General features: G+C 58.1%; 1 protein-coding gene across 1 annotated transcript in view; it reads left to right on the top strand.

Annotated features, from left to right (window-relative positions):
* Positions 1-2,190: 2,190 nt before the first annotated feature.
* The window catches only part of TONSL (tonsoku like, DNA repair protein), a 31,806-nt gene continuing 10,817 nt past the window's right edge, over positions 2,191-23,179 (top strand). The window contains exons 1-15 of the mRNA XM_054060376.1: positions 2,191-2,260; positions 5,690-5,785; positions 5,902-6,044; positions 7,646-7,838; positions 8,354-8,483; positions 9,280-9,451; positions 10,827-10,935; positions 12,328-12,467; positions 12,546-12,698; positions 14,351-14,476; positions 15,816-15,996; positions 18,730-18,788; positions 19,063-19,152; positions 20,775-20,847; positions 22,554-22,717. Coding sequence (XP_053916351.1) covers positions 2,236-2,260; positions 5,690-5,785; positions 5,902-6,044; positions 7,646-7,838; positions 8,354-8,483; positions 9,280-9,451; positions 10,827-10,935; positions 12,328-12,467; positions 12,546-12,698; positions 14,351-14,476; positions 15,816-15,996; positions 18,730-18,788; positions 19,063-19,152; positions 20,775-20,847; positions 22,554-22,717 — 1,854 coding nt within the window. The 5' untranslated portion in view covers positions 2,191-2,235. The remainder of the gene's footprint in view (positions 2,261-5,689; positions 5,786-5,901; positions 6,045-7,645; positions 7,839-8,353; positions 8,484-9,279; positions 9,452-10,826; positions 10,936-12,327; positions 12,468-12,545; positions 12,699-14,350; positions 14,477-15,815; positions 15,997-18,729; positions 18,789-19,062; positions 19,153-20,774; positions 20,848-22,553; positions 22,718-23,179) is intronic.

Here is a 23,179-nt window from a genome sequence, read left to right as displayed (position 1 = left end):
TGAGATTTTTTTCACCCAAAATTTAAGAGGGGGGGGGAATTTAATCCTAAATTTGAGGAGTTTGAACCCAAATTTCGAGGCGTGCAGGGTTTGTCCAGAATTTGCCATTTTTCACCCCAAATTTGCCGGGATTTCTCCAAATTTTGAGAGTTTTGAAACCAAAATTTGTGGCATCGGAAGACGCTGGTTTGGGGGGGTACTGGGAGCACTGGGGGCTACTGGAACGCACTGGAAGACACTAGGAAGACTGTACTGGTCCCACTGGGGAGCACTGGGAGTCCCTGGGGGCTGCTGGAGTATACTGGGAGGCACTGGAGGCTGCTGGAGTGTACTGGGAGCCACTGGGAGGACTGTACTGGTGGTACTGGGGAGCGCTGGGAGTCCCCGGGGGCAACTGGAGTGTACTGGGAGGCACTGGAGGCTGCTGGAGTGTACTGGGAGCCACGTACTGGTGGTACTGGGCAGCACTGGGAGCCCCTGGCGGCTACTGGAGTGTACTGGGAGCACTGTACTGGTGGTACTGGGGAGCACTGGGTGTCCCTGGGGGCTACTGGAGTGTACTGGGAGTACTGGAGGCTGCTGGAGTGTACTGGGAGCCACTGGGAGGACTGTACTGGTGATACGGGGGAGCACTGGGAGTCCCTGGGGGCAACTGGAGTGTACTGGGAACCACTGGAGGCTGCTGGAGTGTACTGGGAGCCATTGGGAGCACTGTACTGGTGGTACTGGGGAGCACTGGGAGCCCCCGGAGGCAACTGGAGTGTACTGGGAGGCACTGGGAGGACTGTACTTGTGGTACTGGGGAGCATTGGGAGCCCCTGGGGGCAACTGGATTGGACTGGGAGTACTGGGAGTCCCTGGGGTCTACTGGAGTGTACTGGGAGCCACTGGAGGCTGCAGGAGTGTACTGGGAGCCATTGGGAGCACTGTACTGGTGGTATTGGAGAGCACTGGGAGCCCCTGGGTGCAACTGGATTGGACTGGGAGTACTGGGAGTCCCTGGGGGCTACTGGAGTATACTGGGAGCCACTGGAGGCTGCAGGAGTGTACTGGGAGGCACTGGAGGCTGCTGGAGTGTACTGGGAGCCACTGGGAGGACTGTACTTGTGGTACTGGGGAGCATTGGGAGCCCCGGGGGCAACTGGATTGGACTGGGAGTACTGGGAGCCCCTGGAGGCTGCTGGAGTGTACTGGGAGCTACTGGGAGGACTGTACTGGTGGTACTGGGGAGCACTGGGAGCCCCTGGGGGCAACTGGATTGGACTGGGAGTACTGGGAGCCCCTGGAGGCTGCTGGAGTGTACTGGGAGCTACTGGGAGGACTGTACTGGTGGTACTGGGGAGCACTGGGAGCCCCTGGGGGCAACTGGATTGGACTGGGAGTACTGGGAGCCCCTGGAGGCTGCTGGAGTGTACTGGGAGCCCCTGGAGGCTGCTGGAGTGTACTGGGAGCTACTGGGAGGACTGTACTGGTGGTACTGGGGAGCACTGGGAGCCCCTGGGAGTACTGGGAGCCACTGGAGGCTGCTGGAGTGTACTGGGAGCCACTGGTGTGGGAGTACTGGGGAGCACTGGGAGGCACTGAAGGGAACTGGGGAGCAGTGGGAGCTACTGGGGGCTACTGGAATGTACTGGGAGCCACTAGTTTGGGAGTACTGGGGAGTACTGGGCGCCACTGAAGGGAACTGGGGAGCAGTGGGTGCTATTGGGGGCTACTGGAATGTACTGGGAGCCACTGGTGTGGGAGTACTGGGGAGTACTGGGCGGTACTGAAGGGAACTGGGGAGCAGTGGGTGCTTTTGGGGGCAACTGGAATGTACTGGGAGCCACTGGTCTGGGAGTACTGGGCGGTACTGGCGTGTACTGGGAGCACTGGGCTGGGGTTGCTGAGTGAACTGGACCGGGCAGGTCCCTGCCACGTCTCCCAGCGTGCTTTGCGGCCGGGCCCTGCCACTCCTCCCAGTATGCTTTGCGGCACGTTCCAGCCACACCTCCCGGCATCCCCCGCGGCGGTGGGCGGGGCCCTGTCAGGCGCGGACCAATGGGAGGCACAACCCACGCCGCTTCCCGCGCGAAATGGCTGAGGGGGGAGAGGGGCGCGCGGCGGCCAATGGGAGAGCGGAGGGGGCGGGGAGAGGCGGGGCGGCAGCGAATGGGAACGAGGAAGGGGCGGGGCTTCGGCCCATGGAGACGCGAGGGGGCGGGGCCTCAGCGCTCGGCGCGATCGCGGCGGGGAATGAGCGGAGAGCGGGAGATTCGGCGTGAGTGAGGCCGGAGCGGGCCGTGAGGGCACTGGGAGCCACTGGGAGCACTGGGGAGCACTGGGCTGGGGGTACTGGGAGTCACTGGAGTGTACTGGGGAGCACTGGAAGTCACTGGGGAGCACTGGGAGGTGCTGGGAGCCACTGGTAGTTACTGGGGGCCACTGGGCTGGGGATACTGGGAGTCACTGGGGGGCACTGGAGGTTACTGGCAGCCACTGGGGAGGACTGGGAGTTGCTGGGAGCCACTGGGAGTTACTGGGAGTCACTGGGCTGGGGGCACTGGGAGTTTCTGGCGTGTACTGGGGAGCACTGGGAGTCACTGGCAGTTACTGGGAGGTGTTGGGAGCCCCTGGTGGTTACTGGGAGTCACTGGGCGGCCAATACTGGGAGTCACTGGTAGTTACTGGAAGTCACTGGGGAGCGCTGGGAGGTGCTGGGAGCCACTGTTGGTTACTGGGAGTCAGTGGGCTGGGGATACTGGGGAGCACTGGGGGCCACTGGGCTGGGGGTACTGGGAGTCACTGGGGGGTACTGGAGGTTACTGGCAGCCACTGGAGAGGACTGGGAGTTGCTGAGAGCCACTGGGGGGCACTGGGGTTTAGTGGGAGTCACTGGGCTGCGGGGACTGGGAGTCACGGAGGGGGTACTGGGGAGCACTGGGAGTCACTGGGGGTTACTGGGGATGACTGGGAGTTGCTGAGAGCCACTGGGGAGGCACTGGGGGTTAGTGGAACTCACTGGGCTGTGGGCACTGGGAGTCACTGGAGTGTACGGGGGAGCACTGGGAGTCACTGGCGGTTACTGGGAGTCACTGGGCTGGGGATACTGGGAGTCACTGGGGGGCACTGGAGATTACTGGGAGTCACTGGGGGGTACTAGGGGGCACTGGAGGTTACTGGGAGTCACTGGGGAGCACTGGGAGTCACTGAGGAGCACTGGGAGGTGCTGGGTGCCACTGGTGGTTACTGGGAGTCACTGGGCTGGGGATACTGGGAGTCACTGGGAGACATTGGGGAGCACTGGGGAGCACTGGAGATTACTGGCAGCCACTGGGGAGGACTGGGAGTTGCTGGGAGCCACTGGTGGTTACTGGGAGTCACTGGGCTGGGGATACTGGGAGTCACTGGGGGGCACTGGAGGTTACTGGGCGAAGGGAGGTGGATTTTGGGCTGCTAGGGGTCAATTTTGGGGTGCCAGGGGTGAATTTTGGGGTGCTGGGTGTCAATTTTGGGGTATGGGGGTTGATTTTGGGGTGCTGGTCGTGAATTTTGGGGTGCTGGGGTGGATTTTTGGGGTGCAGGGCATGGATTTTGGGGTGCTGGAGTCGATTTTGGGGTGCTGGTTGTGAATTTTGGGGTGCTGGGGTGGATTTTTGGGGTGCAGGGCATGGATTTTGGGATGCTGGAGTCGATTTTGGGGTGCTGGTTGTGAATTTTGGGGTGCTGGGGGTCGATTTCGGGCTGCAGGGGAGGATTTTTAGGGTGCAGGTGTGGATTTTAGGGTGCAAGGGGTGGATTTTGGTGGGCAGGGAGGTGAATTTTGGGGTACAGGGTGTGAATTCTGAGGTGTGGGGTGGATTTTGGGGTGCTGGGCGGTGGATTTTGGGGTGCATGGGTGAATTTTGGGGTGCAGGGTGTGAATTTTTGGGTGCGGGTGGTCAATTTTTGCTGCAGAGGGGTGAATTTTGGGGTGCAGGAGGTTGGATTTTGAGGTGCAGAGGTGGATTTAGGGGTGCAAGGAGGTCGATTTTGGATTGGAGGGGTGGATTTTGGGGTGCCGGAGTGGATTTTGGGGTGTTTGGCGTTGATTTTGAGGTGCAGGGTGTGAATATTTGGGGGTTGGGAGGTGGATTTTGGGGTGCCGGGAGGTCGATTTTGGCATGCTGGAGTGGATTTTGGGGTGCCAGAGGAGGAATTTTGGGTACAGGCTGTGAATTTTGGGGTGTGGGTTTCGATTTTGGGGTGCAGGGTGTGAATTTTGGGGTGCCGGAGTGGATTTTGGATGCCAGGGAGTGGATTTTGGCATGCAGAGAGGTGGATTTTGGGGTGCTGGGGGTGAATTTTGGGGTGCAGGGGGTCGATTTTGGGGTGCAGGGAGGTGGATTTTGGGGTGCAGGGTGTGGATTTGGGGATGCCGGAGTGGATTTTGGATACCGGGGAGTGGATTTTGGTGTGCAGAGAGGTAGATTTTGGCGCACAGGATGTGAATTTTGGGGTGCAGGGTGTGAATTTTGGGGTGCAGGGGGTCGATTTTGGGGTGCTGGATTGGATTTTGGGGTGCTGGGTGTGGATTTGGGGATACCGGAGTGGATTTTGGATGCCGGGGAGTGGATTTTGGTGTGCAGAGAGGTGGATTTTGGGGTGCAGGGTGTGAATTTTGGGGTGCAGGGTGTGGATTTTGGGGTGCAAGGGGTGGATTTGTGGATGCCGGAGTGGATTTTGGATACCGGGGAGTGGATTTTGGTGTGCAGAGAGGTAGATTTTGGCGCACAGGATGTGAATTTTGGGGTGCTGGGGGTGAATTTTGGGGTGCAGGGAGGTGGATTTTGGGGTGCAGGGAGGTGGATTTTGGGGTGCAGGGTGTGGATTTTGGGGTGCCGGAGTGGATTTTGGATACCAGGGAGTGGATTTTGGTGTGCAGAGAGATGGATTTTGGGGTGCTGGGGGTGAATTTTGGGGTGCTGGGGGTGAATTTTGGGGTGTTGGGGGTGGATTTTGGGGTGCTGGGGTCGATTTTGGGGTGCAAGGGGTGGATTTGGGGATGCCGGAGTGGATTTTGGATGCCGGGGAGTGGATTTTGGTGTGCAGAGAGGTGGATTTTGAGGCCCAGGGTGTGAATTTTGGGGTGCTGGGGGTGGATTTTGGGGTGCAGGGTGTGAATTTTGGGGTGCAGGGAGTCGATTTTGGGGTGCTGGGGTCAATTTTGGGGTGCTGGATTGGATTTTGGGGTGCTGGGGGTGGATTTGGGGATGCCGGAGTGGATTTTGGATGCCGGGGAGTGGATTTTGGCGTGCAGAGAGGTGGATTTTGGGGTGCTGGGGGGGTCAATTTTGGGGTGCTGGATTGGATTTTGGGGTGCAAGGGGTGGATTTGGGGATGCCGGAGTGGATTTTGGATGCCGGGGAGTGGATTTTGGTGTGCAGAGAGGTGGATTTTGAGGCCCAGGGTGTGAATTTTGGGGTGCTGGGGGTGGATTTTAGGGTGCAGGGTGTGAATTTTGGGGTGTTGGGGGTGGATTTTGGGGTGCTGGGAGTGGATTTGGGGATACCGGAGTGGATTTTGGATGCCGTGGAGTGGATTTTGGCGTGCAGAGAGGTGGATTTTGAGGCCCAGGATGTGAATTTTGGGGTGCTGGGGGTGGATTTTGGGGTGCAGGGTGTCAATTTTGGGGTGCCCCATCTGGGGGTCCCACTCGCTGCCCCCCCAGAGCTCCAGAAGGCAAAGCAGAAGGCTCAGCGGAGCGGGAACGTCCCCCAAGAGGCCGCGCTTTGCCACCAGCTCGGCGAGATCTTGGCAAACCATGGTGGGTCCGGCGGTGCCAAAACCTCCTTCCCACATCTCCGAGGAGGAACGTGGACCTCTTCTCCTTCCAACTTCTCCACCAAATCCTTGGGATAACTCTTTCCTTCCCCATCCCAGGCCGCTACGAGGAAGCTCTGGAGGAACATCGGCAGGAGTTGCATCTGCTGGAAGGAGCCGGAGACGGCATCGGCTGCGCCGTGGCTCACCGGAAGATCGGCGAACGCTTGGCTGAGATGGAGAACTATGAGGCTGCGTTGAAGGTTGGGATCGTTTGGAGATGATGGGATGGGTTGGGTTGAAAGGGATCTTGAAGATCATCTGGATTCAAGTTGGAATGGAACTTCAAGATCATCCAATTCCGAGTTGGAATGGGTTGGGTTGGAAGGGACCTTAAAGGTCATCCAGTTCTGAGTTGGAATGATTTGGGTTGGAAGGGACCTTAAAGCTCATCCAGTTCCAAGTTGGAATGGTTTGGGTTGGAAGGGACCTTAAAGGTCATCCAGTTCCGAGTTGGAATGGATTGGGTTGAGCGGGACCTTAAAGATCATCGAGTTCCGAGTTGGAATGGCCTTTAAAGCTCATCCAAATCCAAATTGGAATGGTTTCGGTTGGAAGGGACCTTGAAAGTCATCCAGTTCCAAATTGGAATGGTTTCGGTTGGAAGAGACCTTAAAGGTCATCCAGTTCCGTGTTGGAATGGCCTTCAAAGGTCATCCAGGTTCGAGTTGGAATGGGTTGGAAGGAACCTTAAAGCTCATCCAGTTCTGAGTTGGAATGGTTTGGGTTGGAAGGGACCTTAAAGCTCATCCAGTTCCAACCTGGAATGGCCTTTAAAGCTCATCCAGTTCCAAGTTGAAATGGATTGGGTTGAGAGGGACCTTAAAGATCATCCAGTTCCAACCTGGAATGGCCTTTAAAGCTCATCCAATTCCAAACTGGAATGGTTTGGGTTGGAAGAGACCTTAAAGCTCATCCATTTTCAAGTTGGAATGGTTTCGGTTGGAAGGGACCTTGAAAGTCATCCAGTTCCAAGTTGGAATGGTTTGGGTTGGAAGGGACCTTAAAGCTCATCCAATTCCGAGTTGGAATGTGTTGGGTTGGAAGGGACCTTAAAGGTCATCCAGTTCCGAGTTGGAATGGTTTGGGTTGGAAGGGACCTTAAAGCTCATCCAGTTCCAACCTGGAATGGCCTTTAAAGCTCATCCAGTTCCAAACTGGAATGGTTTGGGTTGGAAGAGACCTTAAAGCTCATCCAGTTCCAAGATGGAATGGATTGGGTTGGAAGGGACCTTAAAGATCATCTAGTTTTGGGTTGGAATGACTTGGATCCAGCCCGTGGATCCATGCCCAGATCCCTCTGGAGATCCTCCAGCCCATGGATCCATGTCCAGATCTCTCTGGAGATCCTTCCAGCCCGTGGATCCATGCCCAGATCCCTCTGGAGATCCCTCTGGAGATCCTCCAGCCCATGGATCCATGCCCAGATCCCTCTGGAGATCCCTCTGGAGATCCTCCAGCCCATGGATCCATGCCCAGATCCCTCTGGAGATCCCTCCAGCCCATGGATCCATGCCCAGATACCTCTGGAGATCCTTCCAGCCCATGGATCCATGCCCAGATCCCTCTGGAGATCCCTCTGGAGATCCCTCCAGCCTATGGATCCATGCCCAGATCCCTCTGGAGATCCTTCCAGCCCGTGGATCCATGCCCAGATCCCTCTGGAGATCCTTCCAGCCCATGGATCCATGCCCAGATCCCTCTGGAGATCCTTCTGCTCTCCCATCTTGACGTCATCCATGAATTTGGTCCAGTTGGGAAGACCACGAAGCTCTCGGTGATGTTCTTGACCTTCTCCTCGCAGCACCAACGGCAGCACCTGGAGCTCGCGCGGTCCTTGGAGGACAACACGGAACAACAACGCGCTTGGGCCACCATCGGACGGACCTTCATGTTCATCGCCGACAGCCGAGCGCCGGGAGAAGCCGAGACGGAGCTGCGCGAAGCCGAACGGGCCTTCCGCACCAGCCTGGAGATCGTGGAGGAGAAACTGGAAGGTCAGAGGGGTGGAGAGGGTCATCCCACCTCCAGGGAGGGGGTTTTTCCACCTCCAGGAGCTCCATCCCACCTTCAGGGAGGGCTTTTTCACCTCCAGGAGCTCCATCCCACCTCCAGAGGAGCTCCATCCCACCTTCAGGGAGGGGTTTTCCACCTCCAGGAGCTCCATCCCACCTTCAGGGAGGTCTTTTCCACCTCCAGGAGCTCCATCCCACCTTCAGGGAGGGCTTTTCCACCTCCAGAGAAGCTCCATCCCACCTTCAGGGAGGGCTTTTCCACCTCCAGGAGCTCCATCCCACCTTCAGGGAGGGCTTTTCCACCTCCAGGAGCTCCATCCCACCTTCAGGAAGGGCTTTTCCACCTCCAGGAGCTCCATCCCACCTTCAGGGAGGGCTTTTCCACCTCCAGAACCTCCATCCCACTTTCAGGGAAGGCTTTTCCACCTCCAGGAGCTCCATCCCACCTCCAGGGGACCTTTTGGAGTCTCCGCTTCTGCCATCTTTTTTTCCCGCAGGATCCATTCCGTCCCGGGAACTGTCGGAGATGAGGAGTCGTTTGTACCTCAATTTGGGTTTGGTTTACGATAGCCTGAAGGACGCGGCCAAGTGCGAACACTTCATCCGGAAAAGCATTTTCCTCTCCGAGTACGGACGCGGCCGAGCGGGACGATGGGATGTGGGGGACACGAGGCTGAGGGCATCTCGGGGAGGGTCGGAAGGAGCCGGAGGGGGACCTGGTGGCTGCTCCGAATGGATCAGAGCGGGATCTGGAGTGGATCTGGACCTGATGGCAGCTCTGGGTGGACCAGAAGTGAATTGGGAGTGGGATCTGGAGTGGATCCGGCTCTGATGGCAGCTCTGGGTGGACCAGAAGTGAATTGGGAGTGGGATCTGGAGTGGATCCGGCTCTGATCCCATCTCCGGGTGGACCAGAAGTGAATTGGGAGTGGGATCTGGAGTGGATCCGGCTCTGATGGCAGCTCTGAGTGGAGCAGAAGTGAATTGGGAGTGGGATCTGGAGTGGATCCGGCTCTGATCCCATCTCCGGGTGGACCAGAAGTGAATTGGGAGTGGGATCTGGAGTGGATCCGGCTCTGATCCCATCTCCGGGTGGACCAGAAGTGAATTGGGAGTGGGATCTGGAGTGGATCCGGCTCTGATGGCAGCTCTGAGTGGAGCAGAAGTGAATTGGGAGTGGGATCTGGAGTGGATCCGGCTCTGATCCCATCTCCGGGTGGACCAGAAGTGAATTGGGAGTGGGATCTGGAGTGGATCCGGCTCTGATCCCATCTCCGGTTGGACCAGAAGTGAATTGGGAGTGGGATCTGGAGTGGATCCGGCTCTGATGGCAGCTCTGGGTGGACCAGAAGTGAATTGGGAGTGGGATGTGGAGTGGCTCCGGCTCTGGAGGTGTTAATCCGGTTCTGCTCCGGTTCCGCAGGCAGTCGTGTTTGGACGAGGACCTTTTCCGCGCTCATTTCAATCTGGGCCACATCCGCCTGCGCGACGGTGACCCTTCGGGCGCTCTCCGGTGCCTGAGCCGCGCGCGGGACTGCGCTCGTCGTCTCCAAGATCCGCTGCTCCAGAGCGACGCCTCCGCCGGCGCCGCACAGGTGGGTTTGACCTCCTCATCTCCACCATTGTCATCTCCACCACCGTTAACATCTCCACCATTATCATCTCCACTACCATTATCATCTCCACCATCATTATCATCTCCACCATCATTATCATCTCCACCATCATTGTCATCTCCACCATCATTGTCATCTCCTCCATCATTATCATCATCTCCATCATTATCATCATCTCCATCATTATCATCTCCATCATCATTATCATCTACACCATCATAATCATCTCCATTATTATCATCCCCGTCGTCATCATCCCCGTCGTCATCTCCACCGTCATCATCTCCACCGTTATCATCTCCATCATCTCCACCATCGTCATCTCCACCATCGTCATCTCCACCATCGTCATCTCCACCATCGTCATCTCCATCATAATCATCTCCATCATAATCATCTCCATCATTATCACCTCCGTCGTCATTATCATCTCCATCGTTATCTCCTCCATCATTATCATCTCCTCCATCATTATCATCTCCACCATCATTATCATCATCTCCACCGTCATCATCTCCATTGTTATCATCTCCACTGTTATCATCTCCATCATAATCATCATCTCCATTGTCATCATCTCCATCGTTATCATCTCCATCGTTATCATCTCCACCATCATCATCATCTCCACCGTCACCATCTCCACCGTCACCATCTCCACCGTCACCATCTCCACCGTCACCATCTCCACCGTCATCATCTCCACCATCATCATATCCATCATTATTGTCTCCATCATTATCGTCTCCACCATCGTCATCATCTCCATCGTCATCATCTCCATCGTCATCTCCATCATTATCATCATCTCCATCGTTATCATCTCCACCATCGTTATCGTCTCCACCATCATTATCGTCTCCACCATCATTATCGTCTCCACCATCGTCATCATCTCCATCGTCATCATCTCCATCGTTATCTCCATCATTATCATCATCTCCATCGTTATCATCTCCACCGTTATCATCTCCTCCATCATTATCTCCTCCATCATTTCCTCCATCATCATCATCTCCACCATTATCATCTCCACCGTCATCATATCCATCATTATTGTCTCTATCATTATCGTCTCCACCATCGTTATCATCTCCATTATCATCTCCTCCACGGTTATCATCTCCTCCACCGTTATCATCTCCTCCATCGTCATCATCTCCACCATTATCATCTCCATTATTATCATCTCCACCATCTCCATCATCATCATCTCCACCTCCATCTCCACCACCACCATCTCCACCATCTCCATCATCATCTCCCCCATCTCCACCATCTCCCCCATCTCCACCACCACCACCATCTCCACCATTATGATCTCCCCTCTTCCTTCCTTCCGTTGTCCCCTCAGGTCCTCCTCAGTGTTGGGGATTTCGCCGCCGCCAAACGTTCGTTGCGTCGAGCGAAGGCACTCGGTGACCACCGCCAACGCCACAGTGTCACCTCCGCTCTGCGCTACGGTGAGCGCCCACCACTTGGTGGCCCCAGACGGGCTTTGGTGGCCCCAGACGGGCTTTGGTGGCTCCATGGTCAAGATGGGTTCCTTCAAGTTGGTTTGGTGGTCCCAGAGGGGGATTTGGTGGCCCTAAAGGGGGGTTTGGTGGCCCCAGAGGGGGCTTTGGTGGCCCCATGGTCAAGATGGGTTTCTTCAAGTTGGTTTGGTGGCCCCAGAGGGGGGTTTGGTGGCCCCAAAGGGGGGGTTTGGTGGCCTCAGAGGGGTTTGGTGGCCATGCAGGGGCTTTGGTGGCCCCAGACGTGCTTTGGTGGCCCCAAAGGGGCTTTGGTGGCCCCAGAGGGGGCTTTGGTGGCCCCATGGTCAGGATGGGTTCCTTCAAGTTGGTTTGGTGGTCCCAGAGGGAAATTTGGTGGCCCCAAAGGGGGGTTTGGTGGCCCCAGAGGGGGCTTTGGTGGCCCCATGGTCAAGATGGGTTCCTTCAAGGTGGTTTGGTGGTCCCAGAGGGGGCTTTGGTGGCCCCAAAGGGGGGTTTGGTGGCCTCAGAGGGGGTTTGGTGGCCTCAGAAGGGCTTTGGTGGCCCCAGAGGGGGGTTTGGTGACCACAGAGGAGGTTTGGTGGCTACATGGTCAAGATGGGTTCCTTCAAGTTGCTTTGGTGGCCCCAGAGGGGGGTTTGGTGGCCACAGAGAAGGTTTGGTGGCCACAGAGGGGGTTTGGTGGTCCCAGAGGTGCTTTGGTGGCCCCAAAGGGGTTTTGGTGGCCCCAGAAGTGCCTTTGGTGGCCCCATGGTCAAGATGGGTCCCTTCAAGTTGGTTTGGTGGTCCCAGAGGGTGCTTTGGTGGCCCCAAAGGGGGTGTGGTGGCCTCAGAGGTGCTTTGGTGGCCCCAGAGGTGCTTTGGTGGCCCCATGGTCGGGATTCCACAAAGCCTCCCAGATGCCACCAGAAGGGACTCAAAGCCCTCCAAGTGCCACCAGAGGGGACACAAAACCCCTCAGGTGCCATCAGAGAGGACACAAAGCCCATCAGGTGCCATCAGAGAGGACACAAAGGCCCTCAGATGCCACCAGAGGGGACCCAAAGCCCCTCAGGTGCCACCAGAGAGGACACAAAGCCCATCAGGTGCCATCAGAAAGGACCCAAAGCCCTTCAAGTGCCACCAGAAGGGACCTAAAGCCCCTCAGATGCCACCAGAGGGGATACAAAGCCCATCAGGTGCCACCAGAGAGGACACAAAGCCCCCCAGATGCCACCAGAAGGGACCCAAAACCCCTCAGATGCCACCAGAAGGGACCCAAAGCCCTTCAAGTCCCACCAGAAGGGACCCAACCCCCCAGATGCCACCAGAGACGGATCTCCAAGTGGTGGCCGTGTTGTCCCCAACTCTTTGTCCTCGCAGCCACCAAGGTGACGCGGCTCCAGGCGGCCCTGGAGGAAGCCGGGACCACCGAGGCAGCGTTGGCCCTCTGGGAACAGCTCGGGGACACCTTCTCCAAACACGGGGACTTCAACCGCGCCGTGGAGTCCTACCAGAAGCAGGTGAGAAGGGGACAAGGACCTATTTCTGAAGTTCCGGAAGGTTCTTCTCGCTAATTGAGGGGGACATCTCGTTGGCAGCTCGACCTCGCCCAGATGCTGGTGAGGCCACCGGAGGAGTTGGCCGTCATCCACGTCTCCTTGGCCACCACCTTCGGGGACCTGAAGGACCACTCGAGAGCCGTCCACCACTACCGGCAGGAGTTGGCGCTGCATCGTGGGAACGCCCTTGAGGTCAGAGAGGGATCTGTGGGCATCTCAGGGGGGTTTGGGTCTCTTGGGGGGGGTCCTTGGGGGGCTCTGGGGGGTCTGGGAGGGGGTCGTCAGGTTCTTGAGAAGGTCCTTTGGGTCTTTGAAGGAGCTCTTCAGGTCTTTAAGGGGCTCTTCGGGTCGTTGAGGGCCTCCTCAGGTCCTTGGAGGGTTCCTCAGGTCCTTGGAGGGTTCGTCAGGTTCTTGAAGGGTTCCTCAGGTCCTTGGAAGGTTCCTCAAATCCTTGAAGGGTTCCTCAGGTCCTTGAGTGGGTCCTCAGGTGCTTGGACGGTTCCTCAGGTCCTTGGAGGGTTCCTCAAATCCTTGGAGGGTTCCTCAAATACTTTGAGGGGCTCCTCAGGTCCTTGAAGCTCTCCACAGGTCCTTGGAGGTTTCCTCAGGTCCTTGGAGGGTTCCTCAGGTCCTTGAGGGTCTCATCCTGTCCCTGAGGATCTCATCCTGTCCCTGAGGATCTCATCCTGTCCCTGAGGATCTCATCCTGTCCTTGAGGAGCTCTTCAGGTCCTTGAGGAGCTCTTCCTGTCCTTGAGGGTCTCATCCTGTCCTTGAGGTTCTCATCCTGTCCTTGAAGGGCTCTTTAGGTCTTTGAGTGCCTTCTTGGGTCTTTGAGGAGCTCCTGTGTATCTGGGGGGGGTCAGGACCTTGAGGGCTCTTTGGGTCCTTGAGGAGCCCTTCAGATCCTTGAGGTTCTCATCCTGTCCTTGAGGATCTCATCCTGTCCTTGAGGAGCTCTTCAGGTCCTTGAGGGTCTCATCCTGTCCTTGAGGAGCTCTTCAGGTCCTTGAGGGTCTCATCCTGTCCTTGAGGAGCTCTTCAGGTCCTTGAGGGTCTCATCCTGTCCTTGAGGGGTTCCTTAGGTCTTTGAGTTCCTTCTTGGGTCTTTGAGGAGCTCCTGCGTATCTGGGGGGAGTCAGGACCTTGAGGGCTCTTTGGGTCCTTGAGGAGCCCTTCAGATCCTTGAGGGCATCCTCAGGTCCTTCAGTGACTCTTCAGGTCCTTGAGGAGCTCTTCAGGTCCCTGAGGGTCTCATCCTGTCCCTGAGGGTCTCATCCTGTCCCTGAGGGGCTCATCCTGTCCTTGGGGGGCTCATCCTGTCCTTGAGTGGCTCTTCAGGTCCTTGAGTGGCTCATCCTGTCCTTGAGGATCTCATCCTGTCCTTGAGGAGCTCTTCAGGTCCTTGAGGGTCTCATCCTGTCCTTGAGGGGCTCATCCTGTCCTTGAGGAGCTCTTCAGGTCCTTGAGGGGCTCATCCTGTCCTTGAGGGGCTCATCCTGTCCTTGAGGAGCTCTTCAGGTCCTTGAGGGGCTCATCCTGTCCTTGAGGGGCTCATCCTGTCCTTGAGGAGCTCTTCAGGTCCTTGAGGGGCTCATCCTGTCCTTGAGGGTCTCATCCTGTCCTTGAGGGGTTCCTTAGGTCTTTGAGTTCCTTCTTGGGTCTTTGAGGAGCTCCTGCGTATCTGGGGGGGTTCAGGTCCTTCAGTGGCTCCTCAGATCCTTGAGGGGATCCTCAGGTCCTTGAGTGGCTCCTCGGGTCCTTGAGGGGCTCCTCAGGTCCTTGAGTGGCTCCTCAGGTCATCATTGAGGTGTTCCTCAAGGACGCGGTGGCTTTGTCCGTCAGGAGGCGCGGACGTTGCTGAGTGTGGCGTTGGCTTTGGCCGATGCCGGGGAGTCGCCGGCTCAGCTGAGCTCCTGTCTGCGTTCGGCCCTGGAACGCGCCGAGACCGCCGCCGACCGCGTCCTGCAGGTGAGGCCACTTGCCCTCCTCCTCAGCCTCACCTTCCTCCTCTCCTCCTTCCTCCTCTCCTCCTTCCTCCTCTCCTCCTTCTTCCTCTCCTCCTTCCTCCTTTCCTCCTTCTTCCTCTCCTTCTTCCTCTCCTCCTTCCTCTCCTCCTTCCTCTCCTCCTTCCTCTCCTCCTTCTTCCTCTCCTCCTTCCTCTCCTCCATCCTCCCCTCCTTCTTCCTCTCCTCCTTCCTCCCCTCCTTCTTCCTCTCCTTCCTCCTCCTCACTTTCCTCCTCCTTCTTCTTCCTCCCCTCCTTCCTCCTCCTCACTTTCCTCCTTCTTCTTCTTCCTCCCCTCCTCCTTCCTTCTCTCCTTCCTCCCCTCCTTCTTCCTTCTCTCCTTCCTCCCCTCCTTCTTCCTTCTCTCCTTCCTCCCCTCCTTCTTCCTTCTCTCCTTCCTCACCTCCTTCTTCCTCCCCTTCCTCCTCCTCTCCTTCTTCCTCCTCCTTCTCCCTCCTCTTCTTCTTCCTCCTCTCTCTCCTTCTGCTCTTCTCCTTCCTCATCCTCTCCTTCCTCCTCCTCCTCACTTTCCTCCTCACTTTCCTCCTCACTTTCCTCCTCACTTTCCTCCTCACTTTCCTCCTCTCCTTCCTCCTCTCCTTCCTCCTCTCCTTCCTCCTCTCCTTCCTCCTCCCCTTCCTCCTCCCCTTCCTCCTCTCCTTCCTCCTCCTCTCCTTCCTCCTCCTCACTTTCCTCCTCCTTCTCCCTCCTCCTCTCTCTCCTTCTGCCCTTCTCCTTCCTCCTCTCTCTCCTTCTGCTCTTCTCCTTCCTCATCCTCTCCTTCCTCCTCCTCCTCACTTTCCTCCTCTCCTTCCTCCTCTCCTTCCTCCTCTCCTCTCCTTCCTCCCCTCTTTCCTCCTCTCCTTCCTCCCCTCTTTCCTCCTCTCCTTCCTCCCCTCTTTCCTCCTCTCCTTCCTCCTCCTTCTCTTCTCTTCTCTTCTCTTCTCTTCTCTTCTCTTCTCTTCTCTTCTCTTCTCTTCTCTTCTCTTCTCTTCTCTTCTCTTCTCTTCTCTTCTCTTCTCTTCTCTTCTCTTCTCTTCTCTTCTCTTCTCTTCTCTTCTCTTCTCTTCTCTTCTCTTCTCTTCTCTTCTCCTTCCTCCCCCTCTCCTTCCTCCCCCTCTCCTTCCTCCCCCTCTCCTTCCTCCCCCTTCCTCCCCCTCCTCCTCCTCTTCATCTCTTTCCTCACCCTCTTCCTCTTCCCCCCTCACCTTCCTCCTCTTCATCAACTTCTTCACCTTCCTCCTCATCACCTTTTTTCTCCTCCTCTTCCTCCTCTTCCTCCTCCTCCTCCTCCTCGTGGCAGCGGCGGATCCTTCGGCAGCTTCTGGCGGTTCAACGCGGGGACGGGGACTCCGCGGGGGCTGCGGAGACCGAGGCTCGACTCGGGGCGCTGGGGGGCCGCGACGAAGAGGAGGAAGAGAAGGAGGAGGAAGAAGACAACAGCGAAGGCCAAGAGGAAAGCGACCTGGAGCTGTCGGAGAGCGGTGAGGGGGATTTTGGGGGGGTTTAGGGAGGATTTGGGGGGGCTTCAGGGGCATTTGGGGTGATTTAGGGGGGGTTTAGGGAGGATTGGAGGGATCTTCAGGAGGTTTTGGGGTGATTTAGGGGGGGTTTGGGGTGATTAGAGAGAATCAGGGGGAGTTGAGGGGGTTTTGGGGTGATTTAAGGGGTTTTGGGGTGATTTAGGGGGGATTTAGGGTGATTCAGGGGGGTTTAGGGAGGATTAGGGGGAGCTTGAGGAGGTTTTGGGGTGATTTTGGGGGGGGGTTGGGGTGATTTAGGGGGGTTGGAGAGAATCAGGGGGAGTTGAGGAGGTTTTGGGGTGATTTAGGGGGTTTTGGGGTGATTTGGGGGGATTTGGGGTGATTCAGGGGAGCTTGAGGAGGTTTTGGGGTGATTTTGGGGGGGTTTGGGGTGATTTAGAGGGGGTAGAGAGAATCAGGGGGAGTTGAGGGGGTTTTGGGGTGATTTAGGGGGGATTTGGGGTGATTTAGGGGGGGTTTAGGGAGGATTAGGGGGAGCTTGAGGAGGTTTTGGGGTGATTTGGGGGGGGGTTGGGGTGATTTAGGGGGGTTTAGAGAGAATCAGGGGGAGTTGAGGGGGTTTTGGGGTGATTTAGGGGGGATTTGGGGGGTCTGAGGGACTTTTGGGGTGATTTAGAGGGGGTTAGGGAGAATCGGGGGGAGTTGAGGGGGGTTTAGGGAGGATTTGGGGGGGCTTGAGGGGGTTTTGGGGTGATTTGGGGGGGTTGGGGTGATTTGGGGGGGTTTAGGGAGCATTTGGGGGGGCTTGAGGGGGTTTTGGGGTGATTTAGGAGGGGTTGGGGTGATTTGGGGGAGTTTAGGGAGGATTGGGGGGTTTTGGGGTGATTTAGGGGGGGTTTTAGAGAGGATGGGGGGGGCTTGAGGAGATTTTGGGGTGATTTAGGGGGGATTTGGGGGGCCTGAGGGACTTTTGGGGTGATTTAGCGGGGGTTAGGGAGAATCGGGGGGAGCTGAAGGGGGTTTGGGGTGATTTAGGGGGGTTTAGGGAGGATTTGGAGGGGGTTTTGGGGTGATTTAAGGGGCTTTTGGGGTGATTTACTGGGGTTGAGGGAGGATTTGGGGGGCTTGAGGGAGTTTTGGGGTGATTTAGGGGAGTTTCGGGATCATTTAGGGGGGTTTAGGGAGGATTTGGGGGCGCTTTAGGGGCTTTTGGGGTGATTTAGGGGGTTTTAGGGAGGATTTGGTGGCTTGAGGGGGTTTTGGGGTGATTTAAGGGGCTTTTGGGGTGATTTACGGGGGTTTTGGGAGGATTTGGGGGGCTTGAGGGAGTTTTGCGGTAATTTAAGGGGAGATTTGGGGTGATTTGTGGGATTTAGGGACGATTTGGGGGCGCTTGAGGGGGTTTTGGGGTGATTTAGGGGGGTTTTAGGGAGGATCAGGGGCTTGAAGGGGTTTTGGGGTGATTTGGGGGGGTTTGGGGCAATTTATGGGGGTTTGGGGGTGATTTGGGGGGTTGGGGTGATTTAGGGGGTTTAGGGAGGATCAGGGGGGCTTGAGGGGGTTTTGGGGTGATTTGGGGGGGTTGGGGTGATTTAGGAGGGGTTTAGGGAGGATTTGGGGGGCTTGAGGACGTTTTGGGGTGATTTAGGGGGGGGTTGGGGTGATTTAGGGGGGTTTAGAGAGAATCAGGAGGAGTTGAGGGGGTTTTGGGGTGATTTAGGGGGTGATTTAGGGGGGGTTTGGGGTGATTTAGAGGGGTTAGAGAGAATCAGGGGGAGTTGAGGGAGTTTTGGGGTGATTTAAGGGGTGATTTGGGGGATTTAGGGAGGATTTGGTGGGCTTGAGGGGGTTTTGGGGTGATTTAGGGGGGGTTAGAGAGAATCAGAGGGAGTTGAGGGGGGTTTGGGGTGATTTAGGGGGTTTTGGGGTGATTTAGGGGGGATTTGGGGGGCCTGAGGAGCTTTTGGAGTGATTTAGGGGGGGTTTAGGGAGGATTGGGGGGAGCTTGAGGAGGTTTAGGGGCGATTTAGGGGGGTTTAGGGAGGATTTGGGGGGCTTGAGGGGGGTTTGGGGTCATATAGGGAGGTTTAGGGGTGATTTAGGGGGGTTTAGGGAGGATTTGGGGGGCTTGAGGGGGGTTTGGGGTCATATAGGGAGGTTTAGGGGTGATTTAGGGGGGTTTAGGGAGGATTTGGGGGGCTTGAGGGGGGTTTGGGGTGATATAGGGGGGTTAGAGAATCAGGGGGAGTTGAGGGGGTTTTGGGGTGATTTAGGGGGTTTTGGGGTGATTTAGAGGGGATTTGGGGGGCCTGAGGGGCTTTTGGGGTGATTTAGGGGGGGTTAGGGAGAATTGGGGGGAGTTGAGGGGGGTTTAGGGAGGATTTGGGGGGTCTTGAGGGGGTTTTGGGGTGATTTGGGGGGGTTGGGGTTATTTAGGGGCGTTTAGAGAGGATTTGGGGGGCACAATGGGGATTGGGGGCCTCAGGGGGGGATTTATGGGGGTCACAGAGGGCTTTTTGGGGGGTGCTGAAGCATTTTGGGGGGGCTCTGGAGGGGGATTTTGGGGGGACACAGGGTTTTTTGCGGGGGGGTCCTGGGGGTGTTTGGGGGGGTCTCTAGAAGGTTTGGGGGGGTCAGGTGGATTTGGGGGTGTCGGGGGGGTGGGTGGAGACATTGGGGGGTTTGGGGGTGTTTTGGGGGGGGTCCTAATATTGAGGGGGGGGTCTTTTCTAGAGGAAGAGGAGCTCGAGGGTTATGGCAAGAGCGGCGTTGGGCGCCGGCGGCTCAGCAAGGTGAGGGGGGGACAGCACCCCAAAATTTTTAGGGGGGTCCCAGACACCCCAAAACTGGAGTGGGACCTCCCAGACCCCCCCAAAACTGGGGTGTGTGTGGCTTCTCTCCCCCAAAACTAGAAAGGGAGGAGGGGGGAACACCCCTAAATTGGGGTGGACTGGGGTCTCCCCTTTTCCTCCGCTCCCCCATACATACAAAGTGGGATTTGGGGGGGTCCCTGGGTTTTGGGGTACCCCCCCCTTGACCCCCCCATCCTCCCCGCTATGCCGGAAGTGGGAGCGTCGGAATGAGAGGGGTGAGACCCCCCTGCACCGTGCCTGCATCGAGGGGGACCTGCGCCGCGTGGAGCTCTTCCTGCGACAGGTTTGGGGGTGCACTGAGGGGGAACCCCATTTTTTTTTGGAAGGATGAGGAGGGGGAACCCCATTTTTTTTGGAAGGATGAGGAGGGGGGGGGAACCCCATTTTTCTTGAAGAGGGGGATGAAGGGAGAGCCTAGGGGGGTGCCTAAGACCTTGTGGGTGAGACCTGGGACCCCCAACCTCTGGGAGCATCAGGAACCCCAAATTTTAGGACACCGGAGATTCAGGAAAACCCCCCAACATTTGGGGACCCCCCAAAAAAAAAGCCCAAACCTCAGGATCACCAAACCCAGGAGCCACAGATCCAGGAAACCCCCAAACCATGGGACCCCCAAACCATGAGACCCCCAGATCCAGGACCCCCCAAAACCCTGGGACCCACAGATCCAGGACCCCCAAACCATGGGACCCACAGATCCAGGACCCCCCGAACCCATGGGACCCCCCGATCCAGGACCCCCAACCCATTGGACCCCCAAACCATGGGACCCCCCGATCCAGGACCCCCCAACCCATTGGACCCCCAAACCCCTGGGACCCCCCGATCCAGGACTCCCCAACCCATGGGACCCCCAAACCATGGGACCCACAGATCCAGGACCCCCAAACCATGGGACCCCCAACCCATGGGACCCACAGATCCAGGACCCCCCAAACCCCTGGGACCCACAGATCCAGGACCCTCAACCCATGGGACCCCCAACCGCATGGGAACCCCAACCCCAGGACCCCCAGATCCAGGACCCCCAACCCATGAGACCCCCAAAACCCACAAACTATGGCACCCCCAACCCATGGGACCCCCAGATCCAGGACCCCCAAACCCTGGGACCCAGAGATTCCAGACCCCCAACCCCTGGGACCCCCAGATCCAGGACTCTCAACTCATGGGACTCCCAAAAAGCCCAAACCCCAGGACCCCATAGATCCAGGACCCCCAAAACCCATGGGACCCCCAAACTCATGGGACCCAGAGATCCAGGACCTCCAACCCATGGGACTCCCAACCTCTGTGACCCACAGATCCGGGACCCCCAACTCTTGGGACCCCACAGACCCACGACCCCCAAAACCCCCCAACTTCTGGGCCCCCCAACCCCTGGGACCCTCGACACCCATTATCCCAGAGCCCCAAGACCCCCAACCTCCGTGACCCCCAAAACCCCCAACCCTCGTTATCCCAGACCCCCAGAACCCCCAACCTCCGTGACCCCCCAAAACCCCCAACCCCCATTATCCCAGAGCCCCAGGACCCCCAACCTCTGTGACCCCCAAAAACCCCCAACCCCCATTATCCCAGACCCCCAACCTCCGTGACCCCAAAAACCCCCAACCCCCGTTATCCCAGAGCCCAAAGACCCCCAACCTCCGTGACCCCCAAAAACCCCCAACCCCCATCATCCCAGAGCCCCAAGACCCCCAACCTCCGTGACCCCTAAAACCCCCAACCCCCATTATCCCAGACCCCCCAAAACCCCCAACCCCCATTATCCCAGAGCCTCAAGACCCCTAACCTCTGTGACCCCCAAAACCTCCAGCCCCTGGGACCCCAGACGCCCGACCTCGGTGACCCCCCCAAAATCCCCAACCCCAGAGCCCCCCCCCCAACCGTGTTTTGTTTTAGGGGCACCCCGTGAACCCCCGCGATTACTGCGGCTGGACCCCCCTGCACGAGGCCTGCAACCACGGGCACCTGGGTGAGCCCCCCCAAAATCCCTCAGAGCCCCCCCCGATCCCTCAGAGCCCCCCAAATCCCTCAGGGTCCCCCCCATAACCACTCAGAGCCCCCCCAAAGCCCCTCCAGATCCCTCAGAGACCCTCCAGATCCCTCAGAGCTCCCCCCCCAGATCCCTCAGGATCCCCCCAAGACCACTCAGAGCCCTCCCAAAGCCCCTCCAGATCCCTCAGGACCCCCCCAGAGCCCCCCCATAACCACTCAGAGCCCCCTCAAAACCCCCTCAGATCCCTCAGAGCCCCCCCAAACCCCTTCCACATCCCTCAGAATCCCCCTCAGCACCCCCTCCAGATCCCTTAGGACCGCCCCAGAGCCCCTCCATAACCACTCAGAGCCCCCCCAAATCCCTCAGGACCCTCCAGATCCCTCAGGACCCCCCCAGAGCCCCCCCATAACCACTCAGAGCCCCCTCAAAGCCCCCTCAGATCCCTCAGAGCCCCCCCAAACCCCTTCCAGATCCCTCAGAAACCCTCTCAGCCCCTCACCAGATCCCTCAGGACCCCCCCAGAGCCCCTCCATAACCACTCAGAGCCCCCTCAAAGCCACCCCAGATCCCTCAGAGCCCCCCCAAAGCTCCCCCAGATCCTTCAGGACCAACTCCCAAATCCCTCAGAGCCCCCCTAGATCCCTCAGGACCTCCTCCAGATCCCTCAGAGCCCCCCCCCCAGATCCCTCAGGATCCCCCCAAGACCACTCAGAGCCCCCCCAAAGCCCCTCCAGATCCCTCAGGACCCCCCCAGAGCCCCCCCATAACCACTCAGAGCCCCCTCAAAGCCCCCTCAGATCCCTCAGAGCCCCCCCAAACCCCTTCCACATCCCTCAGAATCCCCCTCAGCACCCCCTCCAGATCCCTTAGGACCGCCCCAGAGCCCCTCCATAACCACTCAGAGCCCCCCCAGAGCCCTCAGGACCCTCCAGATCCTTCAGGACCCCCCCAGAGCCCCCCCATAACCACTCAGAGCCCCCTCAAAGCCCCCTCAGATCCCTCAGAGCCCCCCCAAACCCCTTCCAGATCCCTCAGAAACCCTCTCAGCCCCCCCCCGGATCCCTCAGGACCCCCCCAGAGCCCCTCCATAACCACTCAGAGCCCCCTCAAAGCCACCCCAGATCCCTCAGAGCCCCCCCAAAGCTCCCCCAGATCATTCAGGACCAACCCCCAAATCCCTCAGAGCCCCCCTAGATCCCTCAGAGCCCCTCCAGATCCCTCAGAACCACCCCCAGATCCCTCAGAGACCCCCCCCAGATCCTTCAGGATCCCCCCAAGACCACTCAGAGCCCCCCGCAAAGCCCCTCCAGATCCCTCAAGATCCCTCAGGACCCCCCCAGATCCCCCCATAACCACTCAGAGCCCCCCCAGATCCCCTCTATAACCACTCAGAACCCCCTAAAGCCCCCTCAGAGCCCCCCCAAACCCCTTCCAGATCCCTCAGAAACCCTCTCAGCCCCCCCAGATCCCCCTATAACCACTCAGAGCCCCCCCAGATCCCCCCTATAACCACTCAGAGCCCCCTAAAGCCCCCTCAGAGCCCCCCCAAACCCCTTCCAGATCCCTCAGAAACCCTCTCAGCCCCCCCAGATCCCCCCTATAACCACTCAGAGCCCCCCCCCCAGATCCCTCTGGATCCCCCCCCCGGATCCCTGATCCTCTCCGTGTCCGTATCCCCCCAGAGGTGGTGGTGGCGCTGCTGGAGGCGGGGGCGGCGCTGGACGACGCGGGGGGTCCGGGCTGTGACGGTGTCACCCCCCTGCACGACGCCCTCGCCTGCGGCCACTTCGAGGTGGCCGAGTTCCTCGTGCGACGCGGAGCGTCCCTCAGCGCCAGGACCAGCGCGGTGGGATAGCGGGAATGGGATACTGGGAATTGGGATGGGGGGAGGAGACTGGGGTGGGGGCATCCGGATGGGAGGGGGACACTGGGATGGGGCGAGATGGGATGGGGATACTGGGATGGGATGGGGACACTGGGATGGGATGGGGATACTGGGATGGGATGAGGGGACTGGGATGGGATGGAGACACTGGAATGGGATGGGGATACTGGGATGGGGATACTGGGATGGGATGAGGACACTGGGAATACTGGGATGGGGATACTGGGATGGGATGGGGACACTGGGATGGGATGGAGACACTGGGATGGGGATACTGGGATGGGATGGGGACACTGGGAATGGGATGGGAATACTGGGATGGGGATACTGGGATGGGATGGGGACACCGGGAATGGAGACAATGGGATGGGATGGGATGGAGACACTGGGGATGGGATGGGGATACTGGGATGGGGATACTGG

The sequence above is a fragment of the Cuculus canorus genome, chromosome 2 (genome assembly GCF_017976375.1).
Source record: "Cuculus canorus isolate bCucCan1 chromosome 2, bCucCan1.pri, whole genome shotgun sequence".
NCBI lineage: Eukaryota > Metazoa > Chordata > Aves > Cuculiformes > Cuculidae > Cuculus > Cuculus canorus.
This window is presented reverse-complemented; position numbering and strand designations above follow the sequence as displayed.